General features: G+C 38.1%; 2 protein-coding genes across 2 annotated transcripts; one reads left to right on the top strand and one right to left on the bottom strand.

Annotated features, from left to right (window-relative positions):
• Nucleotides 1–5,036: 5,036 nt before the first annotated feature.
• On the bottom strand, nt 5,037–5,975 carry LOC119806522 (taste receptor type 2 member 140-like). Its single transcript, XM_038318299.1, has one exon. It carries the CDS (start codon nt 5,973–5,975, stop codon nt 5,037–5,039), a length of 939 nt encoding a protein of 312 aa, XP_038174227.1.
• Nucleotides 5,976–12,845: 6,870 nt separating this feature from the next.
• Smim10l1 (small integral membrane protein 10 like 1) lies at nt 12,846–14,276 on the top strand. The gene has a single exon (XM_038318764.1). It carries the CDS (start codon nt 13,015–13,017, stop codon nt 13,216–13,218), a length of 204 nt encoding a protein of 67 aa, XP_038174692.1. The 5' UTR covers nt 12,846–13,014; the 3' UTR covers nt 13,219–14,276.
• Nucleotides 14,277–24,408: the final 10,132 nt, after the last annotated feature.

The raw sequence follows: 24,408 nt of genomic DNA, 5'->3' as shown, positions 1-24,408 counted from the left end.
CACTCTTCTTCACGTGCTCGTTATTTGAACCCAGGTGAACTACAGTTGAATGCACTATGTTATCTTTGCCTAAGGAAACAATTGTGGAGACAGTTCAAGGAGTAAGACGTCTTTTCTCCCAGTAATACTCAAGCCATTTTCTTTTTTTTTTTATTCTTTTTTTTTCCTCATGGTTTATTATTTTTTTTTTAATATTTAAAAATTTCCATCTCCTTCCCTCCTCCTCCCCCTTCCCTCCCCTCCTTCTCCCCCTTCCCTCCCCTCCTTCTCCCCCTTCCCTACCCTCCCCTCCACCCATACCTCCCCTCCCTCCCTCTCAAGGCCAAGGAGCCATCAGGGTTCCCCACTCTATGCTAAGACAAGGGTCCTCCCAACTCCCCCCTGGTCCAGGAAGGTGATCGACCAAGCTGAGAAGGCTCCCACAGAGCCCGTCCATGCAGAAGAATCAGAGCCCAGAGCCATTGTCCTTTGCTTCTCAGTCAGCCCCCGCTGTTGGCCACATTCAGAGAGATGGGTTTGGTCGCATGATCCATCAGTCCCATTCCATCTGGAGTTGGTGATCTCCCATTAGTTCTGTCCCACCGCCTCCATGAGTGAACGCACCCCTCTCGTTCCTGACTTTCTCCCTCATGTTCTCGCTCCTTCTGCTCCTCATCAGGACCTTGGGAGTTCAGTCCAGAGCTCCAATGTGGGGCTCAGTCACCTTCCCCATCTGTCGCCAGCTGGAGGTTCCCTCACGGTCCTGACTTTCTTTCTCATGTTCTCTCTCCTTCTGCTCCTCATCAGGACCTTGGGAGCTCAGTCCGGTGCTCCAATGTGGGGCTCTGTCATTTTCTTCATCTATCGTCAGGTGGAGGTTCTATGGTGATATGCAAGAAATTCATCAGTATGGCTATAGGAACTGGCCTTTTCAGGCTCCCTCTCCTCAGCTGCCCAAGGAACTAACTGGGGGCGTCTCCCTGGAAACCTGGGAACCCCTCTAGGGTCAAGTTCTTGACAACCCTCAGGTAGCTCTTTAAATTAAGATATATGCTTCCCTGCTCCCATATCCACCCTTCCTATATCCCAAGCACCCGATTCCTCCGAGCTCCCCCCATTCTCCCCTTCACACTTTTCTCTCCCCATCTTCCCTTGGCCCAGTCTTGCCCAACCCTCAAGTTCCCAATTTTGCCTGGCGATCGTGTCTACTTCCAATATCCAGGAGGATTACTATATCCTTTTTTGGGAGTTCACCTTCTTATTATCTTCTCAAGGATCCCAAATTTATAGGCTCGATGTCCTTTAATTATGGCTAGAAACCGATTATGAGTGAGTACATCCCATGTTCATCTTTTTGGGTCTGGGTTACCTCACTCAGAATAGTGTTTTCTATTTCCATCCATTTGCCTGCAAAATTCAAGATGTCATTGTTTTTTACCGCTGAGTAGTATTCTAGCATGTATATATTCCACAGTTTCTTCATCCATTCTTCCACTGAAGGGCATCTAGGTTGTTTCCAGGATCTGGCTATTACAAATAATGCTGCTATGAACATAGATGAGCATATGCTTTTGTTGTATGATTGGGCATCTCTTGGGTAGATTCCCAATAGTGGAATTGCTGGGTCCTGGGGTAGGTTGATCCCGAATTTCCTGAGAAACCGCCACACTGCTTTCCAAAATGGTTGCACAAGTGTGCATTCCTACCAGCAATGGATGAGTGTACCCCTTACCCCACAACCTCTCCAGCAAAGGTTATTATTGGTGTTTTGGATTTTAGCCAATCTGACAGGTGTAAGATGATATCTCAAAGTTGTTTTGATTTGCATTTCCCTGATAGCTAGGGAGGTTGAGCATGATTGAAGACCTCAATATTAATTTGAACACATTGAGCTTGATAGAGGAGAAAGTGGGAAGTACTCTACAACAAATGGGCACAGGGAACCGTTTCCTACGCATAACCCCAGCTGCACAGACTTTAAGGGCAACATTGAATAAATGGGACCTCCTGAAGTTGAGCAGCTTCTGTAAAGCAAAGGACATTGTCACTAAGACACAAAGGCAGCCTACTGACTGGGAAAAGATCTTCACCAACCCTGCAACTGACAAAGGTCTGATCTCTAAAATATATAAGGAACTCAAGAGACTAGACGGTAAAATGCCAATTAACCCAATTAAAAAATGGGGCGCTGAACTGAACAGAGAATTCTCAACAAAAGAAGTTCGAATGGCCAAAAGACACTTAAGGTCATGCTCAAGCCATTTTCAATGCTATGAAGACACTGGCAGATTTTTCCAAAACAAAATTCTCTAAATAACTGGATGAAAAGCATGCTCAGTAGTAACTAAGCCTGTGTAACTGGTTTATGTATAATAATCTCCACACAAAAAGCTCTACAAATACCGTTTCTGGGTTAACAATAAAATATTATTTCCTTTTTTTTTCATTTTGTCATTTATCTTTGAGAGTTTAGTGTATTTGCATCATTTCTAAATCCTTTTTCCTCCATCTTAACTCTCCCATTTACTTCTCCTTGCTCTCTTTCAAATTCATTACCTGTTTCTTTTGCAAAATTTTTTACACACACACAAACAAACAAACCTTTCAGTCTGAATGATTTTCTACTGAGTTCTACTTTCTGTGGACCATGTTAAGGAGGAATGCAACATTAACTAAGATAAACCCTTAGTTCAATGCAAGTTTCATAGAAAAAAAAACTGTTATCCAAAAATAACTCGAACCATGCACTGTACACCCTTACCCCAGTCCCAGGCATCAACTGCTGGTCCTGGAGGTAAAGCTGAATTCTCACTTAACAGCATGCAAATGAAGGCATACTCTCTTTCACTGTTTTGCAAGCATTTTCCTTTGTCTAGCATCTTTGAAATTTGAGTTCATGGAGTATGGATGTCATTCAGCAAAGCTTTAAAGTTTTAAAGCTACAAAGCTTTTTTAGAAGGAGGAAGAGGAGGAGGAGGAGGAGGAGGAGGAGGAGGAGGAGGAGGAGGAGGAGGAGGAGGAGGAGAAAGAGGAGGAGGAGAAGGAAGAATGGGTGAGCTTCAGTCCTCAGGTGATATCATGAATGGTTCTTCAGCATCAGAAATTTGTTTCAGCAGATAAACTGGATTCATATAGAAGAGATTTTTCTTTCTAAGGTGTCGTGTTGTCTACAGGATCTCCCATGGAAATTTCTCTTCTCTACAATTATCTGATGATAATTAATGTCTTATGCCTTCATTATATTCAGTGAAAAGCGACACACACACACACACACACACACACACACCAATCCAATGCTGAGAACAAGACACCATTTAAGAAATCATTGTTGTGATCACTGAGCTAGAATTCTACTGTCTAGGTAAGGCAGTAAATCTAGTGTGTTGATGAAGTGAAAACTACTAACAGACAGGAATCTTGCTGAAAGTGTTGTGTATAAGTTATTTGGAATAGTGCTTTAAAAGCCTACTGAATGCTGTGTTCTGTGGTTTACCAGTACCTTGGTGTTAGAGCCCATGGGCCCTAATATAGATAACTATTTTCCTTAACTGGACTGGTAAGGAGCCGCAAGGAATAACCAGACACAGCTTACATGGTCATCACAAAAGGGCCTCTCAGGGTTCTCTCTCCTGATGATCTCTCTGTGTTTATTATCCAAACAGTTTTTATACCAACACATAAACTGAACGGGAAGATACATTAGACCCATCTCCTAGGTAACCAGGTGAATATCATCTTGTCACGTCCCCATCTACCTGTCTGCTGTGTATGCTAGCTGTCACATAGGCTTGAATCAGCATCTTTATAAGGCATCCTCCAAATTACAAAGGAAGGAGCAACAACATCCTGACCCTTTGTTAGGAAGAGACAGCTTATCTGCAGAGCTATGTGATCAGCTCAAATGGGGCCTATAACTTTAGAGCCTAGCTGCCACACCATATAGAGATATGGGCCTACACCTTGGCAGCATAGTAGAAGGAAACTAAACAGGCTTCCATCTTGATACAAAAGTGTAAGATTTCTCTGAGATTTGCTTTTTAGTGAAAATTGTTCTGTGTACTTCCATTTTTTTATTGCCTTGTGGATTAAACTGTGTTTGAAATGTTACCATTATGCAATTTACATTTTATCTTTTATTGATATTTACTTAATTATTTTCATCAAGAAAGCTATACTTTGACTCACATCTAGTTTTTCTTTTATTGAACTTTATCTTTGACTGTTAGCATTTCACATTCATAGGTTCCATCTCTAAAAATTTATTCAACTGCAGATACTTTACAAAGCAAAGTATTTCTCTCAGCATTGAATACATACATACTTCCTTTTCTTAATGTTTCCTAAGCAACAGAATAACAAACAACTACTCACTGAACAATTTTCCAGTTTCCAAATTGAGTACTTTAACCTCTTTTCAATAAGAGAATTTATTCATACAATATTCAAAAATAGGCAGAAATTTTCAAATGTCAATGAGCCATCTATAAGTACTATAATATCCTCCTCCAAGTAGTATTACAGACATCCATATTTTATAACATGTGCATCCCCATCAAATTGTCTTTGAAAGATATACAGAAAATAAGCTCAACATTTTTTCCAATAAGTACAAAAACAAATGAAAAATTTTAGAAGAGGAAAATTTGATAAAACAAACCTAGTAATATGAAGGGGTTCCTTCTAAAGAGTCCCAGAATTCTTATAACAGATTTAACAACATTGGACACATGCCACATGAATACATATACCTATATATATTACATTTAACATAAATCATTTGAAAATGTCAAAGTGTCTAATTCTAGATAGGAAAATTAATTTTGCTAATATTATGTGTTCATATATTTATTAAGTCTGTGTTCATATATATCCTTGTAAAACAACATAAATATTTCCATATTTTCTGCTAAGGCTTTAATGGTTAGATCAGTACCTAATCTACACATAATTTTGCCAAATTCACAATGCTACAAATGAAGTACAGAAGGTTGAAATTTATATAAAAATAATTTATTAAGACCTAATGTTTCTCTAAAATACAAAAGATTATGTACATTTTAGAAAACTGAGGGATCCACAACACTGAGCCTGCACCTCCGCCACCACACCATGGAAATAAATGCCTGTCTAAGTTTAGTGTTTCCCAGAATCAAGACATATGAATGGCCAGAAGGGAAAGCAACTCCAATAACCCAGAAAAAGAGAGAAACTGAGCTTTTCTGCTTATACATAATGTTACAATACTGCAAAAGAAGTGAGAGAAAATAAAAGGCATACAGTAACAGGAATGTGACCACCATTTGCAGGGCCTTTATGTGGGCCGCAGTGCTAACATCTATGGAGCCTTTGGCATTGTACCTCATGCTCTTCAGATGTCGCCACAGGGAGAAGATGAGCAGGACAAACAAGGTCAGGGTCACGATGAAGGGGATGAGTGTGAACATAGTGTTCAGGAGTAAAATGTGCCTCAGAATTTGAGAATAATTACTTGATATGGCACTAAAGGATGTATTTGCTTCAATTTTGTAAATGAAGACATCAATATATGTGTTTGCAACTAAAATGTTTAAAAACAAGAATAGCAGAGATGCCAACAATGTCCCTGAAACCATTTTTTTTACTCTCCACTTTAGATGAAGAAAAATAGAGTTTGAAAAATTGGCTATCTTGAGAAAATAGAAGATGCTGAGACATGTAGCAAGCCAGATGCTGAAATGATTGGTTACTGTCCAAAAAGTACTCATGTATCTCAAAATTCTTGAAGTCATTATTATGGCTTGATACCGTTCATATAGAAATAAATTTGAACTAAGTGAAAAGAGAAAAGCAATCCTAGAAATTGCTAGAGTAATCAAGATCTGATCTATGAGAGATATCTTTCTCCTCTTTACCCAGTCTATAATGTTCACTAGCACTGTGAATGCATTGCCTAAAGTTCCCATTAGAAATTCCACATTTAGAGTAGTTAATAATATGTAATGTAGGACACCATTCATTGTTTGCAAGATGATGTTCCAAATTCCATTATGGTGTTAATATTTGTAAATACAGACTTCTGATGTATGTCTAGTTGACTCTTGACAATTCATAACATACTAATTTAGTGAACTCTTATGTACAATATCAATTAAACATCAAGATGTACTAAAATGGCTTATCATTTTCTTCACAAAAATCTTATACTTGGCAAGAAAACCCAGGTGAGCTGCATCCAGATGCTTTGTACATTACATACAATGGATTGGAGTCCTCCATAGTTAATGCTAAAAAAAAAGCAGAATTCTCATGTGTTGCCATTAAAACAATTAAGTTAATTTGCATTGCTTTGACAATTTGCATATTAAATTGTAACCAACCACTTAATTTCTGACAAGGAAAAAATATAAAATTCTGACACACATAAAAGGCAAAGTATCTTAACTTCTATGTAACATAAGAATTCCATTAAATATTTCAAAATGAACCCAGTTAAGTACCTATACATATTTTCCACAGTTCTTTCTACAAGCAAAAAATTACCTAATAATCTTACATTAGTTAGTTATTTAGTTGTTATTCAAATACCTGGGAATGAGAAGATTAATAATTTTACTTTTTATAAGGTCATATATGCATGTATAACATAATGCATAAACTAATATATGATAGTTCATAAATATGCAGTTTTACATCATAACGCCTTACATTTCTGACTTAAATGTTCAGGTTTATCATTTTCTTAAAATTCATTGTGCATTTCAGTTACAATTAATAATATGATAGTTGTTAGGAGATGGTATAAAATTGCTTTCATTTTTAATTGATGCAATAGTAATGTAAATATTCTAAAGAGTTGGGACTATCTTATTCAAACATGTATATAGATATGGATAATTCCTATTCTGTTACAAAGCAGACAATAAGTTTACATGAATTCATTTGTACAAGAATCCTTTTCATTATCCACATCTCCTACCTTCATTAATGCATCTGATTCCTTCACCAGTATGAGCACTAGGCACTATTCATTTCTCTCCAGTTGGTACTGACATTTGCTCCTGTAAAGTCACTGTAGGCATAGAGGCATATAAAGAACAATACATACCCCAGTCAAGTAGGGAATGGAACTATGGGTCATAATATTCTTCAAGACTTAATGAATAGTCAAAGAATCAATAACATAAAAGAGAAGCATCAAAATAAGACATCAGAAAAACATGTCAAAAATTTTAGTGAACTTGGTCTACTGGTGCACATTAGTACATGTGACTCAGCACTGAAGGAAACTGGGCTGGTTGGTAAGACCCTATATAAACATAACACTAACAAAAATGTTTAGATTGAAGGAAAAGCAAAGGTTACTGTATGTGAAAGATGGATTATAAGTGAAAATTGGAGCAATAGTGAACAAAGAAAGTGACAAAATTTCTAGAACAGAAGCACTAACATACCTGAACACAGAAAGGTCCTCATGGGATGGTTCTTTCCCCATAACAAAAAAGCCAGAAGACAAAGAGAAATGCAAAACACATTGAGGGTGGGGCAGTGCGGAGAAAATGCTAGTACAAGAGCTTCTAGACCTTTAGGGAAAGTGACAAAGCTTGTATCCATGGGAGGCAGTAACTCCAGCCCAGGAGCTTCCCTGAGCCCCTCTTCTCCACCTTCCACTCTAGACAGAAAACATTTGAGGTTCTACTGGAATAGCTGTAGCTGCTGGACTCTGTAGGCCAAGTTGCTTTGTTCAGATTCAAAACTGCAACTGTATTAATAGCGACAAGATTGCCGTGAAAGTCTCTGACACAGTCGTAGGAAAAGATCCCAAACTCCTACTGATTTCATGTAAGGCACTCCTTCGCAAAACGATTAACCCATATTCAAGAGACAAAGCAACAAACACAGAGCTACAGAACAAGCATAGTCTCTATCCCCAGCGCAGGTGACTTAGCAAAGGTGTAATTCATGTGTTTATAAATTCAATGTTAAGAGTAGCATAGTCCATGAATATTTTGATCATGAATCTGTTTGAGACCTCATATATCTTGTTTTCTATTTTCTTGGTGAATATTTTGTGTCAACAAGTATATCCTTGCATTTTGTACTATAATGGAACATTATGAGCATTAGGTCTAATTTTGAAAATAGCCATTCAGGAATTGGATGGTGGCAGGGAAAATATTCATTGAAGTATAGATTTTGTTGCTTCACTTCTATAATCATACAATATGCACACTTAAAAAGCTTTTAGAAATGTTAGGAAAAAACATACAAAAGTAACAGTTGAGAAAGGATGCTGGTAGGGCTTCATTGTAGCTCAGTGGAAGATTATGTTTCAGTCATGTATGAGAGCCTGGGTTTAATCAACACTCATAAAAATAAAAAAATAAGGAAAAAATTCTTTGTACTAATTAGATTTTATAATGTTAAGTGGCATTTTGCAAACAAAATAAGTATTAGGAAATGTAATGATAGTAACATTACCCACAGTTGAAAAGTATAGGAGATTTCATTAAAATCTTTTATATGGTTTTCAAAAACTACTATATTTTTACAAATGCCATTTACTTTGGTGTTTCTGCATGCTGCAGTTAATACCTCTGGTGTTTTAATAATCTACTAACATTTCACTGAAAATTGTATAATAGCTAGACTTTGTTCTGAGAAATGCTTCTGTTTATATAAGTTTTCAACCTCAGAGTGAAGCAAATGAAAACAGAAACAAAAATTTATGCTACACAGAGATTTCATAACGTGCTTATTTGCTATCATGTTGACAGCCCTCACATAATTCAATCACTCCTTCATCCATTTATTAATTCTATAAAATATTTTGACACTATTTTGTTTTCATTTTTAGGTGCTAAGAATAAACAGAACTGGCATGATTTCCCCTCCCAGGATGCTTTTTCTGTATTTGAGGAGATTGATGATGAACATGATTAATTCTGTGACTGAAATGGTCTGCCTTTACTTTTACACAATAATGATAATATTTCATAGCATCTCAACTTTTTGTTTGTTTTTTGTTTTTCAAGACACGGTTTCTCTGTAGCTTTGGAGCCTGTCCTGGAACTAGCTCTGGTAGACCAGGTTGTCCTTGAACTCACAGAGATCCACCTGCCTCTGCCTCCCGAGTGCTGGGATTAAGAGCCAACTGCCCGGCTCTTAGCACCTTAATTTAAAGAGACAGGAGGTCACTACTGCAGGCTGTTCATGTGGACTGTGATGCTTGGATACTGTCATCCTTTGTGTGGAGCCACATCTTCCTAGGCTGCTTGCACAAGAAGTAGATTAATCCCAAAGCACAGAGCAGGGACATAGTGCAGAGTTTTAAGTATCCACAGTGAGGACAGTCAAATGTGAATGTGAAGTGTCCACAGTGAGGACAGTCCCATGTGAGTGTGAAGTGTCCACAGTGAGGACAGTCCCATGTGAGTGTGAAGTGTCCACAGTGAGGACAGTCCCATGTGAGTGTGAAGTGTCCACAGTGAGGACAGTCCCATGTGAGTGTGAAGTGTCCACAGTGAGGACAGTCCTATGTGAGTGTGAAGTGAGTGTGAAGTGTCCACAGTGAGGACAGTCCTATGTGAGTGTGAAGTGTCCACAGTGAGGACAGTCCTATGTGAGTGTGAAGTGAGTGTGAAGTGTCTAGACTGAGGACAGTCACATATGAGAAGCAGTTGTGTCCTTCATGTTGGTCTTTCTAGTCAAATTGCTTTCATACTCACTCACCAGAGCAGTCTCTTCTATGTTCACAACCATAAAAGTCACAATCAAAACATGTACACAAAGATGTATGTGCAGTATATACACTCATATGTGATAGTGTACATGCTCCACAAAGCAAAGACTGTAGAGGATGTCAGGTGTCTTCACCTATATAACTCTGTCCCATTTCCTTGAGCTAGGATATCTCACTGAGCCTGGAGCAGAGCTGGTGGCCAGCAAGCCTCAGGGATTCTCCAGTCTCCACTTCCCATCCCCCACAGCGCTGGTGTTACAGACACACACCATCATGCCCTGTTTTGTTGTAGAAGGAGAAGCGGCAGGCTGCTTCCTGCTGCCCAGCTCCCAGCCGCCTGGCTAGCTTATACCTCAAAATAACAACAGACAAATTATATTCATTTAAACACTGCCTGTCCCATTATTTTTAGCCTCTTATTGTCTAACTCTTACATATTTGTTTAACCCATCTCCAATACTCTGTATTGCGCTTGACTCTGGCTTACCAGCATGAGTCTAACCAGCATCCATCTTGGAGAGGAGAGCTATAGCATCTGCCACACTGCATTCTTCCTCCCAGAATTCTGTTTTATCTACTCCACCCACCTAAGGACTGGCCTATAAAAAGGCCAAGGCAGCATCTTGATTTAACCAATGAAAGTAACACATAGACAGAAGACCCTCCTACACCACTGTTTCTTATGAGTTCTGTGGATTTCAACTTAGATCCCAATGGTTGTAAAGATTTTCTTACCAGATAAATCATCTTCCCTGCCTCCCCTTCAATATATCTACTTTTTTTATATGTGCCCTTGAATTGTGGGTATAGTTAGTTATTCTTTACAATTCCATGACCAATGTCAAGCAAACAGCACTACAGTGTATTAGTGAACTCAATCCTATCTTTCTGCAAATAGTACATTCCCATAACTGCTCAAATTAACTGTTGTTCACATACTCTTTGACCCTCCTATAGATAATGGACTTCATGGTTGATTTTGGATTGAAACTGTATTCTTGTTTGCTAGCATGCAAATAAGGACATAGTCTGTTTCAACATTTGTAAACACTTTTAATTTCTCCATTATTTTTGTTATACAACTTTGGTTTTCTGTTAATAAAATATATTCAACAAGCATTTTATTCAGAGTGTTTTCTTGGGAACCGAGGAAACTAATACTCCTTCAAGAGCTTGTAACTATGTGTAACTTTGTTTAAAACTGTGCACTTGTGTACTTATACAGAGGCACACACACACATGCCTCATAGGAGAATTATTGTTCTATCTTCTCAAATGTGTTTCTCTTGTAGATAATTAAAAGTGAAAGCACCTTTCATGCCCTTCATACTATTCAGTTTTTTATCATTGTTTGTCAAAAATATTCCTCATATTTAAAGCTTTGGTGAAGCTACTGGTTTGGGTCCAATCAGTTTTAAAATAATTTTTTAAAATAATCTGCAATTCACGGGATCAAGGTTTAAATTTTTCCTGCGATTTCAACACTGTACAAACACAGTAAATTTGCTTATATAAATGGATCAAAATTAGAATAACTAGTCTAATGATAGACTCACCATATCCACATGTGCTTCCTTTCTTTGCATTTCTCTCCAGGCCTGTTCTCCCCAGGATTTTTATCATAAAGTCATGTTGGATTTTTCAAAGATCTTTACTACATCTATTGGGAGGATTTTATGGTTGTCTTTATGTCCACTGATATAATTTATTACACTATTGACTTATGTATGTTGATCTATCTCTGCATCTCCAGGATAAACCCAACTTGGTTGTGGCAGATGATCTTTTTTCTATATCAAACCTTGTCATAAAGATTATAGCATCTTTGTGATCTTTGTTCATCATGTTTATTGGTCTGCAATTTTCTTTATTTGATGTAGCTTTATCTCGGTTTTGTATTAGAGTAATATTGAATTTGTCGAAAACATTTGGAAGGATTATTGTGTTTCTTTCTTTCTTTCTTCCTTTCCTTTCTTTCCTTTCTTCTTTCTTCCTTTCTTCTTCTTAACCATCTAAGAATATTGGTTATAAGGCATAGTGAGAATAGCAATGGAGAGAAGGAAGGACTAGGAGATGGGCATGTGGGTTTTGAAATGTATAAGTACTGTGAGTAGGGATTGAGGGATCAGGCTAAGGACCTTGATATGCTGATGGGGCCCAGAAGATTGTGTTAACAAGAGAGCTAAATGTCCTATTGGCAAGAGGTAAGGGAAATGACCCCCTTTGGCAGATAGGAACCCACTTCACAAGTTCCTGGAGGAATGCTGGCTTTTATCTAACCACCAAAAAGCCTCCTACAGTCCAGGTTGAGTTCGTTTTTGGATATTTGAACTTCCCTTTGAAGTTTGGGGGATTAGAGTGTCCTTTCGACCTGACACTATTTAGAGCACAGGAAGGCTTTGAATATATAACATATACATGCAGTTCAGGGTTAGATATGGAGCATTTTAACACTGAATTTTAAAACTACACTGTATTGTGAAAGTCATGATCAGCAACCAACATACATGCATGTAGCTAAACGAAGGGATTACTCAAAAACGCAATGAAAGTGCACCACATAAAACATTGTGACTAATGAAGACACATATTTCTATAAAGGTACCAAAGATATGAAAATAGATAATAGTGTTCTCATCATTAGAGCCTACTTTAGGTTTTTCACTAGTACATTTCCATGCAAAAAGCTGGATTTTATACCTAATCTGAACTTTTTATGGGTTTACATTAAGTGGAGACACACCATATATAGATATACACACACAGTGAAAGGACGAATATATTTTTGCTTATAACTAGCAATCTATATCGTCCTAATACACAGATAAATTCATAACCTAATATGGTGACTTTTCACAGTTACAGCATGCTATAAATGCAGACTGCCTGTATCAGCTTGTGTACGGGGAACATCTTGTCTTTAGTATCAGAGTGAATGCTACAGGATCACGGAGCAGACGAATTCATTTTAATCTACCTTTGATCCTTACAAAAAAAAAAAAAAAAAACATGTGTACTGTTGGCTGAATTGCATCAGCTCACTGAGCTCTTTCCTTTAAAGCGACAGCTATCTCTGCGCAGCTGCCCCTACAAGTTACATAACTGCCTGCAGCGGACCTTCCTCGGGAAGCTGACAGGAAGGGGCGGAGCTCACGCAGCCCAGCGCCGCTAGGGAGAGAGCGGCCGGAGGGCGCGGAGGGTCCGGAGGCCGCTGCCAGGGTAGCGGGGAACGGGTGGCCAAGTCGTCCGGGCCGCGGCCCGACCCTGCTCGGCACCGCGCGGAGCTGCGGAGACCCTCGGCCGGGTGGGACAGCACCATGGCCCCCGCCGACGTCCCGTCCGCCCTGGCGCTCACGGCCCTGGGCCCCGCGGCCGCCACCCCGTACGGTGTCTTCTGCAAGGGGCTCTCCCGGACCCTGCTCGCCTTCTTCGAGCTGGCCTGGCAGCTGCGCATGAACTTCCCGTACTTCTACATCGCCGGCTCGGTGATCCTCAACATCCGCCTGCAGGTACACATTTAGAGCCGCGCCTGCCTGGCCGGCCTCCGGGGACCCGCAAGATGGCCTCCGCCCAGGCCGCCCCGCTCGCGGCGCCGCCGGGACGCGCGTGAAGAACGAGCAGACTCGAGAGAGCGCGCGACCTGCACCCTGCCTCCCCTGCCCGGGGTTTGGAGGTGGGAAAGCTCCCCTGGTCTGTTAAGAGCAAAGACGTTCCAGAAGCAGAGAAACTAAGGCCCAAGGACGTATCTAAGGAATACGCTTCAGTAAATCCCTGGCGAATCTTGGGATATGACAGAGGGCACAGATTGCATTTTGAGAAAGGAAAAAAAAAAAAGGTTTTCAAGAACACAGATTTACATCCAACTTACATTCTGAGAATATTGGACTGTCATTAAATCAGAGGCCTGATATACCATGAATGTGACCTGAAAAGTATGTGTCTCTTTCTCCCACAAGAGGATACATTGAAACTGGGTCAGAGCCAGACTACAGGAAAGCTTGTCCCCATTGCCAAATGTGACAGCGGGATTTTGAACAGATGGTGGGAGTGTGAGAAGATGTCCCTGTCAAAGAGACATTAGAGCCAAAGAAAGGAGGCAAAGAAAGGAACTGTTCTCTGCTAGTAATGCAAACTGATAGTAATGCAAATGGACCAAACACGGCTTTCTTCTTTAAAGGGAATACTTAATTTCGGTTCCAGAGTAAAATACAGAAGTTACAAACCTTGAGAAAATACAGTTGACACGTGGAAGGACAAGAATGTAAATGGAATGGTGCTGTCCTTGTGGAGTGGGAGGGTAATATATATGATCTGCTGTGAATGATTAGGACGTTTTATGCATTATGGACAGCCAGGAAGTTTCTAACTGCTAAATGGAGGGGGTAACCAGATGAAATAAACAGGAAATGCCCAAGGATGGAGTGTGCTGAATGTCCAAAAAAGAGCAAATACCTGGTGTGTGTGAATGTGTGCTAGAGATTTTTTTCCAAGGCTGGGGTGAGTTAGTACTTACATTTTATTTTGAAATTAAAACTGAATTCATTCTAAACCCCATGAGAAATAAAATAGTCAAAAGTTATACTGTACCTGTAATATAAGCACTTGGTTGACAAGAAATGATAATGTAACATTGGGAAGCTTGAAGAGAGAAAGGGTGTGTATGTATTGATGGGAAGTCCATCAAGAGCTATTACAGAGGACTGGAGATTTGGTTCAGTTGTAGAGTGTTGCCTAGCATGCCCAGAGCTTTAAGTTTGATCCCCAACACTACAAAAAAAGATATATAAAAGGAAGCATAAATTATGATTAGAAAAATCAATGCAGAAACATCTAAGAGTTAAAATAGTTATTTTTGAAGAAAAGAAATGGAAATAAGTAGAGGAAAAGCAACGGTTTGTTCTTTTTTGTTACTAATCTAACACTATTATGTGATTCATATTTAATCATGTATATGATTTTCTTTCATTAAAATCTAATTTAAAATATTTCATTTAAAATAGTTCCCCAGGTAATTATGTCTGCTACAGTTTAAATAATGCACAAAGATCATGGGATTGAAATTCTAAATCATACAGAACACTGTTCCTGCTTGATATTAATATATATTAATATAGAAACATTCTATCTACTTTGGCTTGGAAATAATTTTCATTTCTACTTGTGAATTTCCTTGCATATAAATGTAATTGTATTCATTCTAAACTCATGTAAGATGAATATATGTTGCTACAGGCTTGACATGGAAGTGAAATTATCATGCTTATTTCGTCCCTAGGAGCACATGTTAAGATAGTGCATGCTGTTTTAAAAACCCTCTGCTGTCTTTGTGAGCAAATTGCTAGTTTCTAGGCTCTTCTAGGAAAATCTCATGATGCTCAAAGATAACTAAAAGGATCTAGTGAGAGCCAGACATAGTAGTACACAGCTGTTATCCCAGTACTCAGGTTGAGTTGGAGCATCATGTGTTCAAAAACAATCTGGGCCACGTGTTGAAAAAAATCTGTACTGCAGAAACAAAAGCTAAAGGGTCCAGTGATTAAGAATAATATTTCAGAAGAAAATCCAGTGTCTCCTCATTAGTTTAATTCTAGAAAAGCCTAAGAACCCAAAGGTTTCATTTTTCTTTTGTTGTAGTATTTTGTTTGTGTTTTTTCTTCCTTCTTTTTTCTTTTTTTTCTTTTTTTTTTTTTTTTTGTTTCGTTTTGTTTTGTTTTAACAGGGTTGTTTGGGAATTTGCTGTATAGCCCAGAGTAGCTAACAATTCTTGATCCCCATGACATGTGCCAACAAGCTTTTAATCTTGCCAGATGAGTCCCAAGGCTGTTTGCCTAAGGTTCCTTTGCTAAACTTTTAGTCTAAATGAGTGCTTTGAAGGGAAAAATCATCAGTGTTTAATTGATAAAGAAATATTCCTGATGTTTTAAAATATCAAAAAAATCCAACTGTAATAGGACAGAAACAGTGACCATGGAGAGAAAGATCTGGAAACATTCAGTTAGTACAGTATATTCTGTAAAAGCTTGAAGACCTAAGTTTGATCCCCAGAGCATTCATAAGTAAGCCAGGCCTGGTAGTATGCTTGCAGCCACAGTGCTAAGGATCCCTGGGGCTCTCTGACCAGTCACCCTAGCCTACTTGGAAAGTTCTAGGATGTTGAAAGTCACCATCTTTAACAAGGCCTGAAGAATTATACTAAGGGTTTAACCACTAGCTGCCTCCTGCACATCTCCCTATTTAATATCCTCCTTTTATCCTTTTTTTCCTTAAATCTAGAGTCTAATTCATGTTACCCATATATACATGGGTGTTGGGTCATCCATATACCTAAAGAAACGTGACAATAGCTGTCTACCTATAGCTTCTCAGCTGGGAACTGGGCCACAGGATCCCCTCCTTATTCCATGGTGGAGTCTTTGGATTGACTTAATCTTGTGCTGGTCTAATGCGATTATCGCAGCTCATGTGTGTAATAGCCATATCATATTTAAAAGTTTGAAATTCATAGCACTCTTCCTCGTCCTCCCTTTTGCTTTCTGTCCTTCTCTTCTATAATGGCTTTTTAAAGACATCTGTCCAGTTGAGGTGAAGAACAACAGTGATATTCTTTTCATTAATTTATACCTTGTATCATAAAAGCTAATTCATTGTAAAAATAGATTGTATTATTTTATGATTCTAATATAGTCAGGCTCTATCTTGACTACATGATATAATTAATTTGAGAGATTTGGAAAAAATATTAGCCATGGTGTTACATGTCTGTAATTCTAGTACTCAAGGGGTTAAGTCAGAAGAATTTTGAGTTTGAGCCCAGCTGAAATTATACAGTGAATATTGGGCTATCCTGAGCCACATAATGAGAAGCCAAGCACCTGTCAGACCCACATACAAAGGAATTCCTTCTAGTCCCAAGATTTGGAAAGGGCTAGATAATTCTAGATTTTATGGTATGGAAACCAAGAGACCTAGAAGTTACTGATGCTTTAGAAATACTCTGAAGGTAATAGACCACCAGAAAAAGAATCACAGGTAAACATGATTTGAAAAATGACCAAAACATGAGAGTTAAGTTTAAAAAAACAAATAAGAAAACAAGTCCAGTGATACTCACTGAAAAACATTTATGTTCATAGTTACATTAAAGAGGAAGCTCTTTATGAAGAACACATTGAGAATTATATAATCATGCCTATCATATACTATAAGCAAATAAAAATTCAAGTGAATATTTGCATTTTTAAAAACTATATAACTATAGATATTATTTATAACCCTATGTTGAACTTTTATACTTTCTTTGAAATATCAAATGGTTGAGCTATATATGATGGAGAAATTGTTACTGTATATATAATGTGTATCATAAAATATACAGGTAATTTGGCTGAATTAATCTTTATACTATAGTTGCAATCAAAATAATTAGTCTAAATATCTAATGATAGCTATAGTTAAAATCAGAAAATTTGGGTGGAGAGATGACTTAGCTGTTAAGAGTATTTGCTCCTCTCACAGAAGACTCAGGTTCTGATCTCAGTAGCACATAGTGATTCACAACTATCTGTTCCAGGGTATCTGATGCCCTCTTCTAGTCTCCACAGGCACCAGGAATACACATGTTGCTCATACACATGTGCAGAAAAATACTCATACATACATATTAAGATAAAATTTGAAAATCAGAAAACAGATGATCATTGATTCCATGATGTATTAGGCTAAAAAAAGCAAATAGTATTTCTCACCAAGGTGTAGAAGGAAGGCCCACTTTTGTCCTGGCTGCCTGGCTAGCTTAGCCCTGAAATAATCACACAGAAACTGTAGTAATTAAATCACTGCTTGGCCAATTAGCTCTAGCTTCTTATTGGCTAATATTACATACTAATTTAACCCATCTCCATTAATCTGTGTATCACCATGAGGTCATGGTCTGTCAGCAAAGTCTCAGCATGTCTGTCTCTGGTGATGGCAGCTCCATGGCTTCTCGTCTCTGCCTTCCTTCTCCCAGCATTCAGTCGTTTTTCCTGCCTACCTAAGTTCTGCCCTATTAACAGGCCAAGACAGTTTCTTTTTTCGTTAATGGTAATCACAGCACACAGAGGGACTTCCACATCACCTCCCCTTTTCTGTTTAAATAAAAAAGAAGGTTTTGACTTTAACATAGAAAAATTACATATAATGAAACAGGTATCAAGCAAAAATTACAGTTACAATATATATACTTTATCTTTTATCATAACTAAAGAAAACTATAACTATAAATTCTTCAACTCGATCAAAGACTCCAGAAGGATATAATATTACTTAAGTAAACAGGCAGTACATTGCAAGCAACTTCCAAAACTCTAGAAATGGCAGAGACATCCCACTACCTGGACAGTCACCCTAAGTTCTTTTGTACCATTGGGGCATCCATCTTCAGCCTACAGGCCCATAGTGTCCAGCAGACTTTTCCACAAAGCAGGAAATTTCAAAGACAGTTCTGCCTATATTGGCAGTTTGCCAGTCACTTTTTTTTGTATCCTGAAGAATGTCTCACAGAATCTTTCATGAAGCAGGAACCCTGAAAGATCATCTCACCTTCAGGCAAGTTCAGCAGTCATTTCTCTGTGGGTCCTGCATGTCCGGGTCATCAAGTAGCCCACGCAAAAGCAGTTTCTTGCCCAAATGGCTAACCAACTCCATAAGGAGCTTCTTTGATGCCTATCTTCTTGAAGTAGCTTGGTGCTGCCAGGAGCAGATGTGTCTCATTATCATGAAAAATCCTAAGTTATTAAAACATTTTAAATGCCATATTCTGAAGGTCTCTGAAAGATTTGAAGAATAACTAATATTTCTCTATACATCTAGATAATCTAACTAACATGGCTACAAGCTTGACTATTATAAATGATTATATACCTGTATTTCTTAATTATATATTACGTTTTTAAATGAGCTACACCATAACAATACCTTAATCAAGAACAGAAATATACATAAAACAAAATGTTATATTTATATCAATAAACCAAGATCCATACCAATGCAAATTATTCATATCTATATCATATCCCTCTTTAAATGTGAAGAAACATTTACAAATAATATTTGTGAATATGGGCGCAGTCTGTCCAAACTTCTTCCTGCTGTTTACTGGGCAAAGTAATTTTTGAGGGGTGTTTAAGGCAACCTTTCAGGAGGTCTTAGTCCATGAAACCGTATTGGTCTGGAAGCAATCCACAGGATTTTATCTTCTGTGGAAACAAGAGAAGAACCTCTTTTCCAAGGCAACAAGCATATCCTTAGACCCAAATTTGGAAGTCATGATATCTTTATAATATACATGTTGGTTTAGCTTAACAGCCCAAACAATGAAATGTCTCTCTGTACTTAGCTCCTTCACAGTCAAAAAATTCAAAGAAAACACCATAATATGCATAATTCAGACTCTGTGTATAGTTCATCTTTACATAGCTTATTTTTCTTTACTCCTTTTAATCTATGACTGTCTGTACTTTGTCTCTTTAAAGACTTTCTTTAAAAAAATGATTTACTTCTTTTCCAACTCTCTGTACTCTTTTTCTTCTCGCTCCCAAGCCTACATACATTTATGCAACACTGTGAACCATTTGGAGTTCTTTTATGTCTGAATCTGTCCTTACTGGTTATCTGTAATTATTTACTGTCTTGAAGACCTTTTAAAATGGTAAGCAGCTCGGTTGCAGCTGTTCTGGATGCTGGCTCTGCCTCTCTCCACTTTTAAAATGGTGAACGTAACATTACTGCCAGGTCTGGTAGGAGCTGCACTCAACACATTAATTCTGAGATTGAGTGTGCAGCAAATGAACCCTTTTTATTGGAGTAATAGCTAAATCTGTCATGCAGCACACTGCTTGGCCTGGAAATATCTCTGTGTATGGTGGCAGGAATCTGACATGCTCTCCTGCTTGTGCACACCCAGTAGACCTGATCCTGCTGCCTACCCTGGCGGAGAGCGCTGAGCCATGGGCATGGTCTCAGTTACTTTCCTCCAGACCCCAAGTGGACACACAAACATCCAAGCCCACAAATGCCATTCAAATGCTACATAGCCAGAGTTCATGCTGGCAGCATGGCCCAGAAAGCCACGTTTTAAAACCACATGGCTTTTTTTTTCTGCTATGGCAGAATTAGAAAAACCTCTCTTAAAGGAGCTGTGGCAAGCCGCCAGCAAACAGCAAGAAGCTGTGTTAAACTCTATATTATTTTTTCTAGAATTCCTTTTCAAGCCCTCTTAGGTTTTACATGGATTTAGTTCATCATGCTGGCACCAATCCAAGGAATAGTGAGAAAGTACTTATGGAAATCCACTCTGACCTAATTAATACAAAACATGATGGGAAGTTTAAAAAATCAAAACAACTTCATCTGTGAATGATCTTATCACCTCTCCTCACTAACACATCTCGTTATTCCATTTGAATTGCACAGCCTTTTAAATCATGTGTGTGTGTGTGTGTGAGAGAGAGAGAGAGAGAGAGAGAGAGAGAGAGAGAGATACTCCAATGAAATGATCCAAGGAACTTCATGTTTGCCTTTTTCCGTCTCTCTCTCACCACTTCAGCACACATCTTTAAGACTCCCAATGATCTCAGTGGCCAACAGAGCCCAGTGGCAAATGTTCCCAACCCTATGACACTCTGATGTTCCATCAATAAGATGTTCATGAGTAAAGAAATATGCCCAATTCTTGTTATTGTTCTAATATGCTGACCTTAGTAACGTTTCCTTTGAGAGACACCAAACTAAAGCCTTTTGGCACTTTTAAGTTATAAGAGATCTTAAATCCTAACACAAAGAACTATGCCAGGAACAAAGTTATAAGTGTCACATTCATGTCCCACATGTGATGTGTATTTTCCCAACTTAATCACTGTCAACTACAGATGATACTCCACTTCTGCTCTGTAGATTCCTGTTTCACTTTGAATAGCATACTCCTTTCATTTTCAAAACCGAGGACTACAGTTGTTCTTCACAATTCTCAAAGGATGTGATGGTTAGTGTTAATTGCCAGTTTGACAGATTACTCTCACCTAGGAGATGGGCCTTTGTGTATGGCTGTGGGGCTTATCTTGATGATATTAATTGATGTTGGAATAGGTACCCTAATTGTGGGTGGGATCATTCCCTGGATTGGAGATCCTGGACTGTGTGCATGGAAGAAAGAAGCTGAACAAAAATGAATTTGTCTTTGTTTCCCAGTTGTAGGTCTGATGTGATCCCCAGGTTCAAACTCCTGACACTGATTTTTTTTCTACCATAATGGGCCGTGCCTTGAACTGTGATCTAAGATAAAGTCTGTCTCCTTTAAGTTGTTCTGTCAGAATATTTTATCACAGAAAAGGGGAAACAAAATCAAAGTAGAGGAAAATACCCTTCACTGGCTCTTCCTCACAGCAAACGTAAGGTAGCGCTAGCCTAACATAGAAGGGCAGGCTCCTCAGTGGCAGGAAGTATAGTATAGGGTTAGAATGAGAATGACTGGACATCTTAATTTTGTTATAGCAAACACACACAAAACAATTAGAAAAGCTCTAAATGAGATTTGGTGTACTGGGAGTCAAAAATGATTACCTGTTTGTTTCTCAAATGCATTTAACAAAATTTCATATTATTTTTCTTGTGAATATCTAAAATGAGAAATTTGGGAGGGCTTTGCATAATGTGAACAACTATTAAAAGATCTGGTGAGGTTTTGCTAGGAGAAGTCACCTAAAAAGTGGCATGTGACCACTTGAGACAATGTGTTGGCAGAGGATCTCATGCTGCTAAGGCTGGCAGGAAAGTGGCAGGTGGAGATGGTGGAGGCAAAGGACTTGAGTCACTTGCCATTCAAATGTGGATTACAAACCATTCATAACAATAACCTAGCTTATGACCTGGGATTCATTTACTGATACTTTGCCATTTTTCTACTGTCAAGAATAAAACCCCAGTCTTTATACTTCTCTCTCCTAAAGTTTGTTTCTTTTTTTTTTTTTTTTTTTTTGAGACAGGATTTCTCCGTGTAGCTCTGGCTGTCCTGGAACTCACTCTGTAGACAAGGATGGCTTCGAACTCAGAGAGATCTGTCTGTCTCTGCCTCCCTGAGTGTTGTTATTAAAGGCATGTGCCACCACAGCCCAGCTTCTAAAGTTTGTTTCTTAAGTATGGGTTACTCCTAGCTATGCATTACCTCATTCCCCCCCCCCCCAAAAAAAACCATTTCATTAGAATCAAAAGTTGCTCACAAGTTTACTTCATTAGCTTCTCTTAATTGCCGAATTTCAGTAACACTAAACACTAAATAAAATAAATATAAAATAAATTCTTTAAAATAAAAACAAGGTCAATATCTGAGTCTGAATTTGCCCATTATATTTTCCACGGCAAGATAACTAAAATATAATGACTGAAATTACATGTTTTGCTTTATCAAATAGAGATCACTAATAAATATGTGCTCTGTTATCATGAAAGACATTGTTAACATCATTCTTACCATCTATATTTAGAAGAACCACACAGCTCAGATATAGTTGGGTAGAAAATGTGAATATTTCTAACAATAACTTACTTATAACTCCTCTGAGCCAAACCAGCAAGTATATATCATCATTGTAGCTTCCTGTTTTACATTATGACTATATAGACTAAACAAATGCAACCCCTAGTATATTGTATGTAATATCTAGTAGCTGTATAATGTTATAATTCCCACCACCACAATGAAAATGGTATAGCCAATTTCCCCCACTGTTTTATTTGGAATTTACAGCTATCATATCTATACTTAAATTGCAGCATTATAAATACATCTACACATCCACACTCCCCATTAAATTTGCCATTTACTATCATTTCCTCATCTCCTTCCTTCATCTAATAACTGTGTCTTGTGCTCAGAACTCTGGTAATCAGATTGCAATGAAATGTATGCACAAATACGTTTTCATTATCAGTTACAATATTTATATCTACTTTACCTTTCATGATAACTAAGAAAAACTATAACTACATATATTCTTCAACTCCATCAAAGACTCCAGAAGGATATGATATTACATAAGTTAATAGGAAGTGCATTGTAAGCAACTTCCAAAACTCTAGAAATGACAGAGACATCTCATTGCTCAGACAGTCATCCAAAGTTCTGTGTTGTTGGGGCATCTAATCTTCAGCCCACAGGCACATAGTGTCCAAAGACTTTTCGATGAAGCAGGAAATTTAAATATATGTTCTGCAAGTACATCAGTTGCTTTCTTCTGTGTCCTGCACAATGTCTGGCAGAATCTTTCATGAAACAGGAACCCAAAGGATCATCTCACCTTTAGGCAAGTTCACCAGTCATTTCTCTGTGGGTCCTGCATGTCCAGTTCATCAAGCAGTCCAGGCAAGAGCAGTTTCTTGCACAAATGGTTAACAAACTCCATAAGGAGCTTCTTCGATGCCCATCTTCCTCTTTAAGTAATTGGTGCTGCCAGAAGCAGATGTATCTCACTGCCATGAAAAGTCTTAAGTTATTAAAATTTTAAATGCCATATTCTGAAGGTCTCTGAAAGATTTGAAGAATATCTGTCTAACTGAAATATATCTCTATGTATCTAGAAAACCTAACTAACATGACTAGAAGCTTGACTATTATAGATGATTATCTATTAACCTGTATTTCTTAATAATACATTACATTTTTACATGAGCTGCACAAGCACAATACCTTAATTAAGAGCAGAAATATATATAGACACAGTATAACAAAATTGACTTTAAATTTGTATCAATAAACCAAGATCTTAACCAATGAAAATCTCTATAGCATATCCCCTTTTAAATGTAAACAAACATTTATAAACAATCATTTAGGGAGGGAATTTGGGCATAATTCTCTCCAAACTGCTTCCTGCTTTTTGTTGGGTGAAGTAATTTTTGGAGGTGTTCACAATAACCTTTCTGGGGTCTTAGTCCATCAAACCACATTAGTCTGGAAGGATTCCACAGGTTCTCATCCTCTGTGGAAACAAAAGAAGAACCTCTTTACCAAAGCACCATATCCTTAGATCCATATTTTGAAGACAAAATACCCTTAAAGTATATATGTTGGTTACTTAGCTCCTTCACAGGCAAAAAAATCAAAGAAAATACAATAATATACATAATCCAGACTCTGTGTATTTTCCATCTTTGTGGCTTATTGTTTTTTTACCCTATATTTAATATTTATTTTATTATCTTTACTCCTGTATTCTGTGACTGCCTATCTTTTTAAAGACTTTGGGTTTTCTAAACCATTTACTTCTTTTTATGACTCTCTATACTCCTTTTTTTCTTTTTCTATCCCAAGCCTACATAGATTTATTCAAAACTGTGACCCATTTAGAGGTCTTTTTCATCTGAATTTCTATTTATTGTGTATCTGTGATCCTTTTCTGTCCTAGAGAGCTTTTAAAATGCTAAGCAGCTTGGTCACAAAGGCCCTGGGTGCTGGCTCCACCTCTTTCTGCTTTGTAAAATGGTGGAAGTACCATTGCCACCAGCTATGGGACTGCCAGATAGGATTTGTGCTCACCAGTTTTAACTGTGAGAAGGAATATGCAGCACATAAATCCTTTTTATCTGAGCAATAGCTAAATCTGCCATGCATCACAATGCACCGTCTGGGAATATTTCAGTATCTGGTGTCAGAAATCTGCCATGCTCACCTCCCTATA

The sequence above is a fragment of the Arvicola amphibius genome, chromosome 2 (assembly GCF_903992535.2).
Source record: "Arvicola amphibius chromosome 2, mArvAmp1.2, whole genome shotgun sequence".
Taxonomy (NCBI): domain Eukaryota; kingdom Metazoa; phylum Chordata; class Mammalia; order Rodentia; family Cricetidae; genus Arvicola; species Arvicola amphibius.
This window is presented reverse-complemented; position numbering and strand designations above follow the sequence as displayed.